The 13,425-nt window shown below is 35.4% G+C and overlaps 1 protein-coding gene across 1 annotated transcript in view; it reads left to right on the top strand.

Annotated features, from left to right (window-relative positions):
• The window catches only part of HCRTR2 (hypocretin receptor 2), a 32,156-nt gene extending 23,198 nt beyond the window's left edge, over positions 1-8,958 (top strand). Inside the window, exons 5-8 of the mRNA XM_021551140.3 lie at positions 4,125-4,345; positions 5,787-5,908; positions 6,992-7,192; positions 8,417-8,958. Of these exons, the coding sequence (XP_021406815.1) occupies positions 4,125-4,345; positions 5,787-5,908; positions 6,992-7,192; positions 8,417-8,610 (738 nt within the window). The 3' untranslated portion in view covers positions 8,611-8,958. The remainder of the gene's footprint in view (positions 1-4,124; positions 4,346-5,786; positions 5,909-6,991; positions 7,193-8,416) is intronic.
• Positions 8,959-13,425: the final 4,467 nt, after the last annotated feature.

Raw genomic sequence — 13,425 nt, 5'->3', positions numbered from 1 at the left:
TTAGATGGGAATTGATGGCAAATAATTGACAAAATTTCTGATGTGAACACCTTTTTTTTTCAAGATTCAAATAAAAAATACAGGGAAAAAAGCCAAGAATACTAAACAAAATAAACAAAAACTCACCAAGCAGACAAACAAAGAACATTTGAATTTAAGTGGTGAAATGATGCTGTTTTCTTGAGGAATCTTTAAAAAATCATTTTGTGTGTGTGAACTAATTTGTCATGCACCAGACTGTGGTGGGCTCTTATGTCTTTTGCTTAATCCAGGATTTATCTATAGCTGTAGCCCACCACTAGCTGCCCTGTCCTTCTGAAATGGACAAAATAGTCATTCTGTTGAAGAAATAATGCAAGATATTCCATCTCAAGTGTCTCTAACATAGTTCATATTTCCATCGACATGTGAGATTGAATCATTTCTCTCTCACTAGTATGTTTGATACCATCTAATTTTGAGGCTGTCCTGGGCAGGGGATAATACCTGCCCCATCAGAAATATTTTTCATGCAGTTCATATTGATCCATCAGAGAAATCACAAATAGACTTTATATATTTGAATATGCATGTGATAAAATCTTATACTGACAGAATATATCTCTCACAAGTAACTCGTATATAGGAAATCCCAAATCCACTTTAAGGCTTTTTGTTATCATCCATAAGTCATATGTCACTTCAGATTACGTTAAACAAGAATTGCTGTTTATCCTGCTTGTCAGCTTTAAATTATTATTTTTGCTTTTAATTACTTAGGTTGATAAGATTAAATAACAAGATGGCTTGGAGATAAAATTTAACCTTTACAGTTTAAGGGGACTCTTCTCCAGGGCAAAGGATTTCTTGCTTAGTTTTGTTATTCAGTCTAAACATAGTTCTAATATGCTCTGCCTTGCTGAAACTGTCCTGTATCACCCAATGACTTTATCACCATAATCCTTCTCAGCCTTCTCTTCTGTACCTTCTTTACAATCTGCCTGTCCCCTCAAGTTCTTAATTAAGTAAGTTAATGCAAAGCAATTGTTCTTAACCTACACATACTTGAAATTGCTGGCTCAGAAGCAGAGCAGAAGTTGAATGACTGAAAACCAACCTTTTCCTTTTGGCTTCTCCCTACCTCCACTCCCCAGTTGTTTTAGGTGGTCTATTTGTTCTTCAAAATGTTTCTTCTCCCCATTCAGCTTGCACACTGGCAAGGTGAGGATGATCCTTTGTTTTTCAGTAACAAAAAGAGAAATTCTACTACAGGCTTAGTGCTACCAGTGGTGCCAAATTACAGCTGTCTCTCTGCCTGGCATGGATGATAGCACTATGTGTAAGAGGCTGCACTAAGTGAAATTAAAACCAGTGCACATCTATTATCAAGTGTGACTTGGCTGCAGGCATCAGGCACTTTCCTAAGTGCAGCAGGTGTGCTGTAATCAGTCATGTAGCACAAATGAATGAAGTGCTCTAAATGTATTCTTTGGTAACAGTTTCAATAAAAAAACATGCTGTTTATCAGAAATTCAGTTAAATGTGTTGATCTTATTGCAAGGTACAATGAGCCTTTCAGATGTACATGATAGAAAAAATATAATAAATAGTAGATGCTTTCTATGCCCTACATTTTTTCTAAAGGTTATTTTTTAAAATGTAATGTGTTGTGCATACAAATATTCATATAAAAAATAGAAGACTGAATTACAAGTTATTGTTCCCATATTTTGTGTAATAGCTCTTAAAATTTCTGATTGCATAAATCAAGCAAATCCTTAAATTAATGATTCAACTTTATAAAGGCAAGTACAATCATGCAAAAATACTAGAAATTTTGAATAATAATTTTAATTATTAGCAAGGAATTAGTAATTTAGTAGTCTATGTTCTTGTGTGGATTTTAAGTAGATTAAAAACAGCTTCTGTACAAATAGAACTGAATGAACTGAATATTATGAAAATGTTGATACACAATTTGTAATATCAATTTCCTAGTATGCTTCAAGTTTCTGATGTTCGAATGCATTGACATTAAAGAACATTTGTAGTAATAATTAGGAAATTTATCCATTTTCTTTTTGGTAGCTGAAATATACCCTTCCAATATTTGTAAGCTGATGCTACAATTGAAAGATTTTCTTTGGTTATAAGCCCCTTGATAATTGTTAGGGGGTAGAGAAAAGGTGCATAAGAAAGTAAAACTCTAAATTTTAGTACTTGTTTATTCACAGCTAATAGGCTTTCCGTGAAATTTTGGAATTAAACAAATGCTTCAAAATTATCTGACTGATTAATTACCAACAAGAAAATATGTGCATTATGCTCCCATGTGTACAATTGTATATACTTGTATATACATAATCATAGAATTATAGAAACATTTATATTAAAAAGGCTCCTAAGATAATTTAATTCAACCATAACAACCATAACACTGCCAAGTCCACCACTAAACCATGTCCCTAAGTACCAGATCTACTTAATTTTTAAATATCTCCAGGATATTTAAACCACTTTCCTAGGCAGCCTGTTCCAAGGCTTGGCTACCCTACCGGTGAAGAATTTTTTCCTTCTATCAAATCTAAACTTCCTCTGGCTTAACTTGAGACCATTTCCTCTAATTCTGTCACTTCTCTGCTACACCCCACAGCCAAGTAGGGTAAACCCCTTGCAATAGTACTGATGTGCAATTGTCAAGCTAGTATTACTGATTTCAGCTGTGTGAGTGGGAATCCACAGTAGAAGCGCAAGGGGCTAAGTTGTTTTAAATCCATGGATACATTAGTAAAAACTAAATGGTATAACTTATTCCCAGTTTTGCTTCAGAAATTTCCTGCTCATTACATGGCAACTTTGTCAAAATGTTCCAATAGTTGTAAATCATGTTTGGGGGTGTACATAAAAGCTGAACTAAGAGCTTGTCTGAAGATATTCACACACTCAAACACACACACTTACACACACACAAAATCACATCCCCCAGCCAACAAATAAATAATTAGAGCAAAACCACAAACCAACAAAAAGAACCCCCACCCAACCCCACAAAACCCCACCAAAACCTCAACATAGCTGGTTTTCTAGAGCTATTCTGAATGTGCATGCTTTTGAGTTTACTTTTATCTTTCTGAAATAAATACAAAAATATTCATCATTTTCTGGTCAGTTTGTCTGGATAAGCCCTATTAAAAACAAAAAGAAAAGTTACAATCAACAATGTGAACTTTTCAGATACTTTTGAACTTGAAATATTTCACAGGAGATTAGTCACCCTACACACAATTGTACTACACATAAATAAAACTGTATTTCTAGCCAAAAGGTTTTCACACTATATGACATTGAAAATATTATAAATGTAATTGTAATAGGGTTCTCTAAGAAAGTTCTTGACATCTGTAGTCTTTCACATTTCACTGCAGGCAGGAAGTAATTTAGAGGAACAGAAGGAAAATTGTTTTACTTGGCTTGTCTTATGTGAGGGCACTTTATTTTTTTTTTAATAGCATGGTTCAACATGCAACTCACTGCAACATGTCTTTGACTAATGTAATTCTTCCTGTGTTTTGGCACTTTTCCATTATTTCCCTCAGTTTGGAAGAACTTTACAGAGAGATCCACACTTCAGCTGTGAATATTTCTTTAGTCACTTCACTGTCATCTAGGTTGCAAGTATGGAGGTTTTATGGCACTTAAAGCTATGCAGGCTTTAAATCCTTGTTTTCCAGTACTGAAAAACTGCTTAGTATCTTATATTAGCAGCATATTAATGGGAAAAACTACTCTGCTACACAACAAAACATTTAACGTAGAACTTTATAGCAATGTAAGTGTAGCAATAGGGTTGGTAATTTTGATAGTCTGAAGACACAAGCAAAACAAGGTATGTGGGAAGTAAAGAAAATTTGAGGACATCAGTTGATATTTGTGTATAAAACAAGATTTTTTAGGCAATCCCTCTAGTGTGTCTGAAATTCAGTTTGTTTCCTGCAGCTACATCAAATAATTTAATTTAAAAATCCTTTTAATCCTTGTGAACTTACATTGTGTATATCAAGGTGTCTAATTTTCTTTTTATATCTGCAGCTAAAATTCGTTTTAAAAAATGTTTTTCAAAATGCCCCTTATTTTGTCTGCCTTAGATCCCAGGAACTTCTTCTGTTGTTCAGAAGAAATGGAAGCCTCAGCAGACTTCAGCACAGCCCCGAGGGCTGGGACAATCAACAAAGTCAAAGATTAGTGCTGTGGCAGCTGAAATAAAACAGATTCGTGCAAGAAGGAAAACAGCACGTATGCTAATGGTTGTCCTGCTGGTTTTTGCACTTTGCTACCTACCAATTAGCATCCTCAATGTCTTGAAAAGGTAAAGTTTATCTCAAAATATAAATACTTGGTAAAGCTTTCTGTCTAAAACCAGAAATCTCTGTTACAAGATTCTTTTTATTCTGGCAGATACTTTTGAAGGATAAGCTTACTTATTGCATGATAAAGAACAGGAAAATAAGCATACAATTGCAAGAAAACATTATATATAACATATATATATATATATATATATGTATATATATATATGTATATATATAACCTATTCACAGTACTTAAACTATGGCCAGATTATGAAACTCTTATTAACAAGATCTTCCTCATGAAAATGACCTAGCCTATCTCCTCATTAAACCTCATCATTTACATGGGATTACAGCTTGTTTGCTGTAAATGCCCCCGTGGAAGTGCAGTCACCTGAAGCACCAGCTGAAGGTTAGCAGCAGAGTGCAGCGTTGTGGCTTGGCTCCAAGGACTGTGAAATGCTGAGTTCAAACCTAAGCTACTCATGTACAGTTTTGAGATCTTAGACTAACCCTTCCATTGGTCCTATGAAGCTGTATTTTAATTTTTTATCTTTTTATCTCTGTGAATTTTGTATGTAATTGTGTACACTCGGTTTTTTTACAGTTCCTGAAAGACTAGGGCTTTGGTAAAGTTACACCTCATGAACCCTCTGGAATACCAATCAATAATAGCAGAAGATTTGAATATCCTAACAAAAACAAGCATGTTATTTGTGCTTGTTTAATTGGAGTGTAATTGGAACATTTTAGTTTCTAAGGGATAGTTTCAAGGTTTAAATACATTCCACTCAATTCTGGGCCTTCCCTAAGGCTTAATTTAAATACTTTTAATTCTCAAGTTCCTTTGTAAAAATGTAGAGAGAAAGCTATTTCCAGAAGATGGTTCAGGCCACCTGCAACCTGAAATAGAGGAAATACATAGGCTGTGTCAACAATAACAGAGTTGGCCCAGAGTTAGATTTTCATTTAAATGGCAGAAGTAATGTGTAAAGAGTCTGGGAAATGCAGATCTCCCTGGAGGGCAGAAACTGCTATGGTAGCCTCAGGTTTGGGGCCAGTTCAATGCCTTTTCAATTCCAGAGATACTTGGAGAGAGGCCTAGAGAGTATGTTGGAGAGTGGGCCTAGAGCCAGGAAGCTCAATGACATGAGTATATCAAAAGCAACTTTTCCTGTCTTTCCTTGGCTTATCTGACACCAGATGATTTTAGTTACTTGGCAGAAAAGTTATGCATCTTTACCATAGTAAAGTCTCAGTTGTGCCAAACCACCAAGACAGGGGTCTGAGGGCTGGGGAGAGGATTTCTTTCTCTCAAGTAAGAGAACACTGCTGACTCAGCCTTTTTGTGGTACTGCAAATAGGTCATCAAAGATAAAATCAGGCTAGAAGTTGTAAAATCTTTTTAAATGAATTCTAATTTTGCCATCTTTCAGGTTTTCTTTTCTCTTTCTGTAGGGTTTTGGGGATGTTTAATCATGCTGATGACAGAGAAACTGTATACGCCTGGTTCACATTCTCACACTGGCTTGTATACGCAAACAGTGCAGCCAATCCTATTATTTATAACTTCCTCAGTGGTAAGTTACAGTTGTCTAGAATTCAAGTTTAATATATAATTTGAATGTAATGAACCATAGCAAAAATTAATGACCGTGTAACTCCAGCTCAGCTCCTCCAGTGGGAGCTAGATCCTCTTCCTAGAAGTTGCCTAAGTATCCCATTACCCTCAGGCTGTCTACCAATAAGTAACCTAGAGCGTGCCAGGGCCTGAATCCAAGTGCTAGAGTGTGACATTAATGTGTTAGAGAAGTTCCTGGCATGACTTTGCTCTGAAACAATTACCATTCCTCTAAACACTCCTGGATGCTCTCTGGCAGGTAGCACAGTCCGGGGCCTGTCCCCACCTGGCGTGTCATATTCAAGTATTGGCATTTGGAGGCTGTGAGTCTGTAATAGTACCTGCATGGCCAGACTGTGCCACGTAGGGTCAACTTCAAAGAAACAGCCAGGATGCTGTTTACTTACTAGTATAGATTTGTCTTAGTTTGTATTTGTGTCATTTGGCTTGGAGAGCAGAATCAGGACCTGACCTGGTAGTATTGCAGCTAAACACAGGGAGGCAAAACTCTATTGATCCTCACTACATATTGGCCCACAGCAGTTTGGTTTTTTTTTTTTTGTGGTGTGTAGTATGAGAATGATCTGAACGATTTCCTCTGAGCCCCAAAAGCATAGGACTGCCAAATATTGTGAATCTTGTTTTAAAATCTATTACTGATAAAATACAAATTAACCATGCTCTCTCATTTCACATATCAGTAAGGATTCAAGACTATATTTGCTCAATTATTTTTTGTTACATATGTAAAAAATCAGCAGACTATCATGAGATAGTTTCATTAATCATTCTAGTTTGTTCTGTCTAGCCAAGAATAATTCAGTCTTCACATCACACCTCACATATCTTCTTAGAAAGGTTGTCTTTTTTCTGTCTTCCTCCCAGATGATTAAAGTGTGATTTTCTGCTTCTGCATTAGAAGAGCATCTGGTGGTTCACATTAATTTTGCTTTAGATAACTCCTTTATATCCGAATCGATAAAGTTTGATGAAATGCGGTTTATAGTACAATTTTTTCATGAGTCATTTTTGTGGTTGACAGGGAAATTTAGAGAAGAATTTAAAGCAGCATTTTCCTGTTGCATCTTTGGCATTCGCAGCCACCATGACGAACGGTTCAACAGAGGTCGTGCCAGTACAGAGAGTCGGAAATCCTTGACCACCCAGATCAGCAATTTTGATAACGTTTCAAAACTTTCAGAACACGTTGTATTGACCAACATAAACACAATTCCATCAAATGGTACTGCATCTATTACCCACTGTTAGTATACTGGTCCCTATGCCTTTTGATCCCATAGAAGTAAATTCTAATTGTGCATCCATCAATATTGGGATCTGAGCACAAAGAGAGAAGGGTGTTTAAAATTAAGAACCGAATGTAAGAAAAATAAAATAAAATAAATATTTTATAGAATATGCCATAACTTTGATTATATAAGGAGGAAAGAAAATTTCATCAGATTTATTTCAAAAGTCATGTTGCAGATAGGGAGGGAGTAAAGCAGTCATATTTTATACAAATATTTTCTTTGGATATCTACCTCTTTTAGACTCCAAAGTAAATAAAGAATACCTGAAAGTATGAAAATTATTTTCCCTATAATTGGACTCTGTTTATGAACTGCTGTATTCTACTCTCATTTAATTAGCTGAAGTTGTGGTATATTTTATAAAAAATATTTTAATCAAAATTTGGTGTAGAGATTGAACTACTGTAATGTCCTTTACTATTTCAAATTATCTGGTTAGCATGCATTCTGGTGTGAGTTAGGCTGATCAAATAAGAAATTCATATTAATTTATTTTCCAAAGTTTTCTGTTCTTTTTCATGTTAGGTAGGATATTGCACATATTCAGGACCAGCTGGGAAGCCACTTTTTTGCTTAATGTAGAAGGAACGGGGTTTTTCACCTGAATTCAGTAGTATTGCCATTCCTTTATGTATGGCACAAGCAAAGTTACAAATATGAAACCCATATGACAAGTGGCTGTAATATTTTGCCCTATATTTCTCATTTATCATCATTCTCTTCTCTCTGACCTCTGCTCATGGCAGGGGAGCTAGACCAGATGGTCTTTAAACTTCTCTTCAAACCCAAATGATCGATGATTCCACGACTGACTTGTAAACAGGACACGGGTGCTCTGCTGGTCAGAGAGGCATCTGGATAAGGAATCACAGGGCAATTTACTAAGCAGTGCATATTAATAAGTAATAGAATACATGAAAATGTTGAAAAATAAAAAAAAAAATCAAGATTTATTCATCAGAAATGCCCTTAGTTTTCAGTCAAGAAGCTTTCACTTAAAATTTTCAAAGACAATTTGAAACATTCTCTGGAAGACCATTTTATTAATAGATTATCACCTGCATAGTGTTGAGAGAGAGATAGTCAGAGAGTCAGTTAGCCAGCCACCTGATACAAGCACTGAAATTATCTTAAAATCTTTATTTTATCTACAGATATTCCAGCTATGCGCAGCCCATTGAAGTCAGCAGAACTGCATCTCCACATACCTGGGATGAGCATAACTTCAAATATAGATGAAGCCATGAGGGTTTCTGCAGAAGACACTGTCAAACCAGAGAATGCAGAGTGGGATAAATTTGTCCCTAGCATAACTAAACTTACTTCAATGGAGTTACAGCAAGGATGATTTTGGCTCAATACACTACAACTGCCAGAGGGTGTCACATGCTTTTAGCTGTGATACAGACTACACCTGGACAAAGGGGGTCCTTCAAAATAACTGCCTATCCTCTTTCTTCTCAGTCTTACAGAAACCTACTTACCTCAGTATGAGCTAAAGAACAAGTCTTTACAATCCTTTTTAAAGATTGGACTATATAATACTTTGTAAATATTGTAGATATTTATTTTTATATATTTTAGATGCTGTGAAACATTCAAAAATGTATCATATAAAGAAATCTAAGTATTTGAAAGAAGGCTCAAACATTTATTTATATCCTCTTTCTATACATGATTAGCACATGTACAATGAATGCTTATGCACTAGTGATATTCTGGCATTACTTTGCACTTCTTTTTCTGCAAATCCACTTGTACTAAGTTCTATGTTTATTATGGAACTTTCACTTCAGATTGATTTGGGGAGAGTCCATGTTACTTTTCTAAGTACAGACCAGCTTCTAAGATGTGAATCCAAAGTGCTGAAAGTCACACGTGTTCATAAGATTACAATTAAACAGACTTTTTTTTTCAGATTTGAGTGCCTAAAAAGTAACCATTTAAAGAAAACTTACATGATGCTCAAAGGTGCTATAGGCTCAAATTTCCTACTCAGGCCAATAGGAATAACAAGTGTCAGCACCTCTGAAGGACTGGACATTTTTACTTTGGTAGTCTGTAATGTGCAAGTGTTGCTCCAGAAGATCTCTGAAAATCTTTAAGAAACATTAGTTGTCTTTTGTTTTCATGACTGCTCTCTCAACTGTCAATACTAAAGATACAGTCATTTTACAAATCTATATATCTGTTTATGGGAAAATCTCTCTGGCCTGGAGCATCCTACTATGTATTGTATTTTTCTCCTTAAAGGATGAACATGGTGCATCAGTGGAGACTTAGTCTTCTAGAAGAATGTGGTCTATTGGTTAGAAAAAGGCTAATTATCAGAACCTGAGATACCATTTCCCTGTGACACTATTCTTGTGTTTCAGTACAGATTTTACAAAAGAATAAATAATGAGAGGGAGGATTTTTTCATTAAAAAGAATTTGGCATAGAAATAAGACAGTGTTATGTATTCAAATGTTTCTAGAAAGCCAATTATTAATCAACCAGGTGTTAGTTGATTATATTTTGTAAATATTTTTCTAGGTTTTTCTTTAACCTAATGTCATGCAATGTATTATCTATCATAATAGATAGATAATAACTATAGTTTTATGAAGTGCTCAATCACTTTATGCTTTAACCTTCCCCAGCAACTGTTTTACTTGACATAGTTGCAATTCCTCCTGGTTTACATTGGTGTTAAGTGAGAGAAAGGGATTTGCATTCATTTGTATATTAAATTTTTCTATTTAAAGAGAAAAATGAGAATACTCTTTTTTTTTTAATTAATCAAGAATAAAGAAAAATCTCAAAATTGACAGAATGTTTAAATATCAAATAAAATAATGGAATTTAAATATTCCTATGTGTAAGCTTCATTTTTAAGTATAGCTATTATGTCAATGTTATTTTAAGAAATTATTTTGCTTTCTTTTTCTAAGAAAATAAAACCCAAATAACTATGGAAAGCACAGCAGGATTTATTTCATAGCTATTGTAATTCCTTTACTGTGAGAAGGCTATTTTTGCTTTTCAGCCATGGAAAATGCAGAATTATTAGAGAGTGTTGAACAAGATATATTTTTTTATATATAATTTGAAATGACTGAACAAACAGCTGCTGAATTAAAACATTACAGATATGGGAAAATGGAATTTTAAAAGTCCTCTAATTTTTTCTTTTTGTTTAGCTATAAGCAAATAAATAGTCAAAAAGTTAAAAACTAGAATAGCAACCCAGCTGCAAAATAATTATTAGTAATCATTTATTTGAGACAAAAAAAATATCTCAGTCCATGGTTGAAAAATGTGTAATATGCCCAAATTTGGCAAAGCTATATTTTAATTTAAGAAAATATATTTTTAGCTTTTCTTTGAAGAAAGAGAAAGAATATAGAAAGCAATGTTATTTAAGAAAACTTGAAGAGCATGAGGGGAGTATGAGGGGATACTTTTCAAACATAGAAGGTCATGGGTCACAATGGAAAACCAGCTAAATTTTTATGTCTTGTCAAGTGTGTTGCCCAGATCCCTGTGAGATGAACAGAGATGAAAAGGGTATTCCTTTCCCAGTAGTCCTGACCTGGGCCAGCAAAGAACTAAAATATTGATGTTAGCAATGCTCATGGAAAAATCCTAATTCACTTCTTTCAAAAGTGGGGTGAATATCACCTGCTGACACAATTTGTATTATTTTTGCTGCTACCTTAATGCTGGGGGGATAAATTGTGTTAGCTGAGTTAGTTCTGAGGCAAGAACATCACTAAAGGTCAATGGCAGTTTTTGGAGGTGTTCTGTGTCATGTTAGGAAGGGAGGTTCTAGCCTTAAGTTTGTCTTTGTAAGAGAAAGCATATATTTGGTTCTCTTTTTTATCTTTTCTTATTTTCACCTAGATCTCCAGAATTAAAATGTTCCAACATTTCTAGGAATTTCTTTTAACCACGACTTTAACTTAGCAGTATTTTTTGTGTGGAGAAGATAAAATATGAGACATTCTTTAGAAAATGATTCTGGGTTTTCCCTGGACAATTTCTATTGAGTAAACAGCATATCTTTCAGACAAAAATTATGCAATCAGATGTTATATTAGATTTGAAATTCTAAGGCTAGCAAGAGAGCATTAACTAGTTTTTGCCTTAGTGTTTATCAAGCTAAATATTGGTGAAATATGGTTATCAAGATAAATATCTGGTTATTTTTATGAAAATATCTCTCATTCAAAAATAAATATTTTTGAGAAACATATTCCTATGCTTTTATTTCTTTTGTTTTACAGAATTCAAGAAATATGTTTTTTAATTAAAATAATCACTGAGAGAAATAAACCCAATATTGAGCAATAGCCAGCAATGGAGATAGAAATAGCTGTGAGAAGAGAGAGTATAATGAATGAACATTTCTTATCCAGCATATATATACTGAATGTTACCTAAAATCTGAGTCTTAATTGGGTCTTGTTACCTCTAGCTGCTTTGTTATTCTAATATTTCCACTACTGAAATGGAGAGAAATGGAGAAATGGAGTTCTCATGCCATTGTTTCTGCTTGTCCACAGCAGCATTAAACATAGGGTTTAAATCATAGCATATTTGTTCCTGTAGATACAAGTTCTTGTGTCACCATCATTCTGGTGCTTTGTTGTCTTCCAACATATTTCACAGTCTTGAAGGTCTGATATCCTGACCTGTTTCTCCTTTACTGTTGTCACTGTAGTGATAAGCCTGTGCCTTGGAGTCACAATGAATGCAAGATAATATCTCCCTGCCTCCACCTCCAAAATGCTATGTTTTTCCTTTTCTGCTGGACTACATAGAGAGAACCATCTCATTCTTTGATATTAGCAAAATTGGTATGTGTTATTAACCTGGAGAATGTTTTATAGGATGGAGAATACACAAACATTACTTTAAGACCTACTGCTGCATATTGCAATGGCTCAAGGCAAAGGCAAATTTAGCTTTCCAACCTAGAATTTGTCTCACAGCTAAAATTATATTAATCTCTCAGGCTGTTCTTTCTACTTGACAATTAGGTTTTTCTGTGGCCGTTGGATGTACTGGGTGAAGTAATATATTATTTATTGAACAATTAAAAAGCCACAAACAAATATTTAGCAATTTTGTCATTAAGAGTTTACAAAAATAATGCAGTTTAAGAAACTAGCTAAAAATCTGTGTAAAAGAGAAAAAAAAAGAGAAATTACATGCAAGATTGATTTTTCCTGAGCTAAGAAAAATAACAGAAATCTGGACTTGGGTCAAATTTTGCTTTGTCAGTAGGGACAGGATTTCAACCACTATATCTGTCCCTTTGGTAGATAAGCTGGAAATATTATGGCATAATTTTGTTTAAGCAATTAAGGACCAAATACAGTTAAAAATTTGTGAAAACAAGATTTATGAGGACCATGGAGAAATCAGTAGGGATCTGTTGCTTCCTCCTCCTTCCACTGCAAAAGCAAAAAGCACACTGAGCCAGCAGGTGTATGATTGCATTCTTTATGGTTGACTGCTTCATTGTTAAGTACCAAGTCAGCTGCTGACTTGTATGGCAAACTGGATTTTGAGGTATTTCAGTGGAACACCTGAGATTACACTCATAGTCCAGTCTGGGACTAGACTATAGGTTAATTATTTGTTCCTCTCGTCTGCCATCCAACATATTCCAAAGGTCTTCTCTCTCCTTAACTGATCAAGATTTCATTCTACATCTGAGATGAAAACAAACAAATTAACTTCTAAAATAATGCATTGAAAAGTGCTTAGAGAGTGTGATAGGACATAGCAACAGGTGTTTTCCAAGGAGCTTATAGGCAGCAGCCAAAGTCCTGCTCTTTTAGTTTCTCTGGAGATCAAGAGAGAACTAAGTGTGGAGAGAGCAGCAGATCCCGTGGAAGATGCCGAAGAACTCGTGCTTCTCATCTGGAGGCAGTCCGGCTCAGCGTTTGTGGCAGGAGAAGAAATGTAAGCAGAGAGTGTGACAGCGGCAGCCAAGGCCGCTCCCGGGGGTGGGAAGCTTCATTCCCTGCCCCTGGCCGCCGGAGGCGGGCAGAGACAGAGGCAGGGACAGGGACAGGGACAGGGGAAGGGGCAGGGACAGGGGCAGGGGCAGGGGCAGGGGCAGGGGAAGGGGCAGGAACAGGGACAGGGGCAGGGACAGGGACAGGGGCAG

This window comes from Lonchura striata, chromosome 3 (assembly GCF_046129695.1).
Source record: "Lonchura striata isolate bLonStr1 chromosome 3, bLonStr1.mat, whole genome shotgun sequence".
NCBI lineage: Eukaryota > Metazoa > Chordata > Aves > Passeriformes > Estrildidae > Lonchura > Lonchura striata.
The sequence above is the reverse complement of the archived record's forward strand: the minus strand, read 5'-3'. Positions and strand labels throughout refer to the sequence as shown.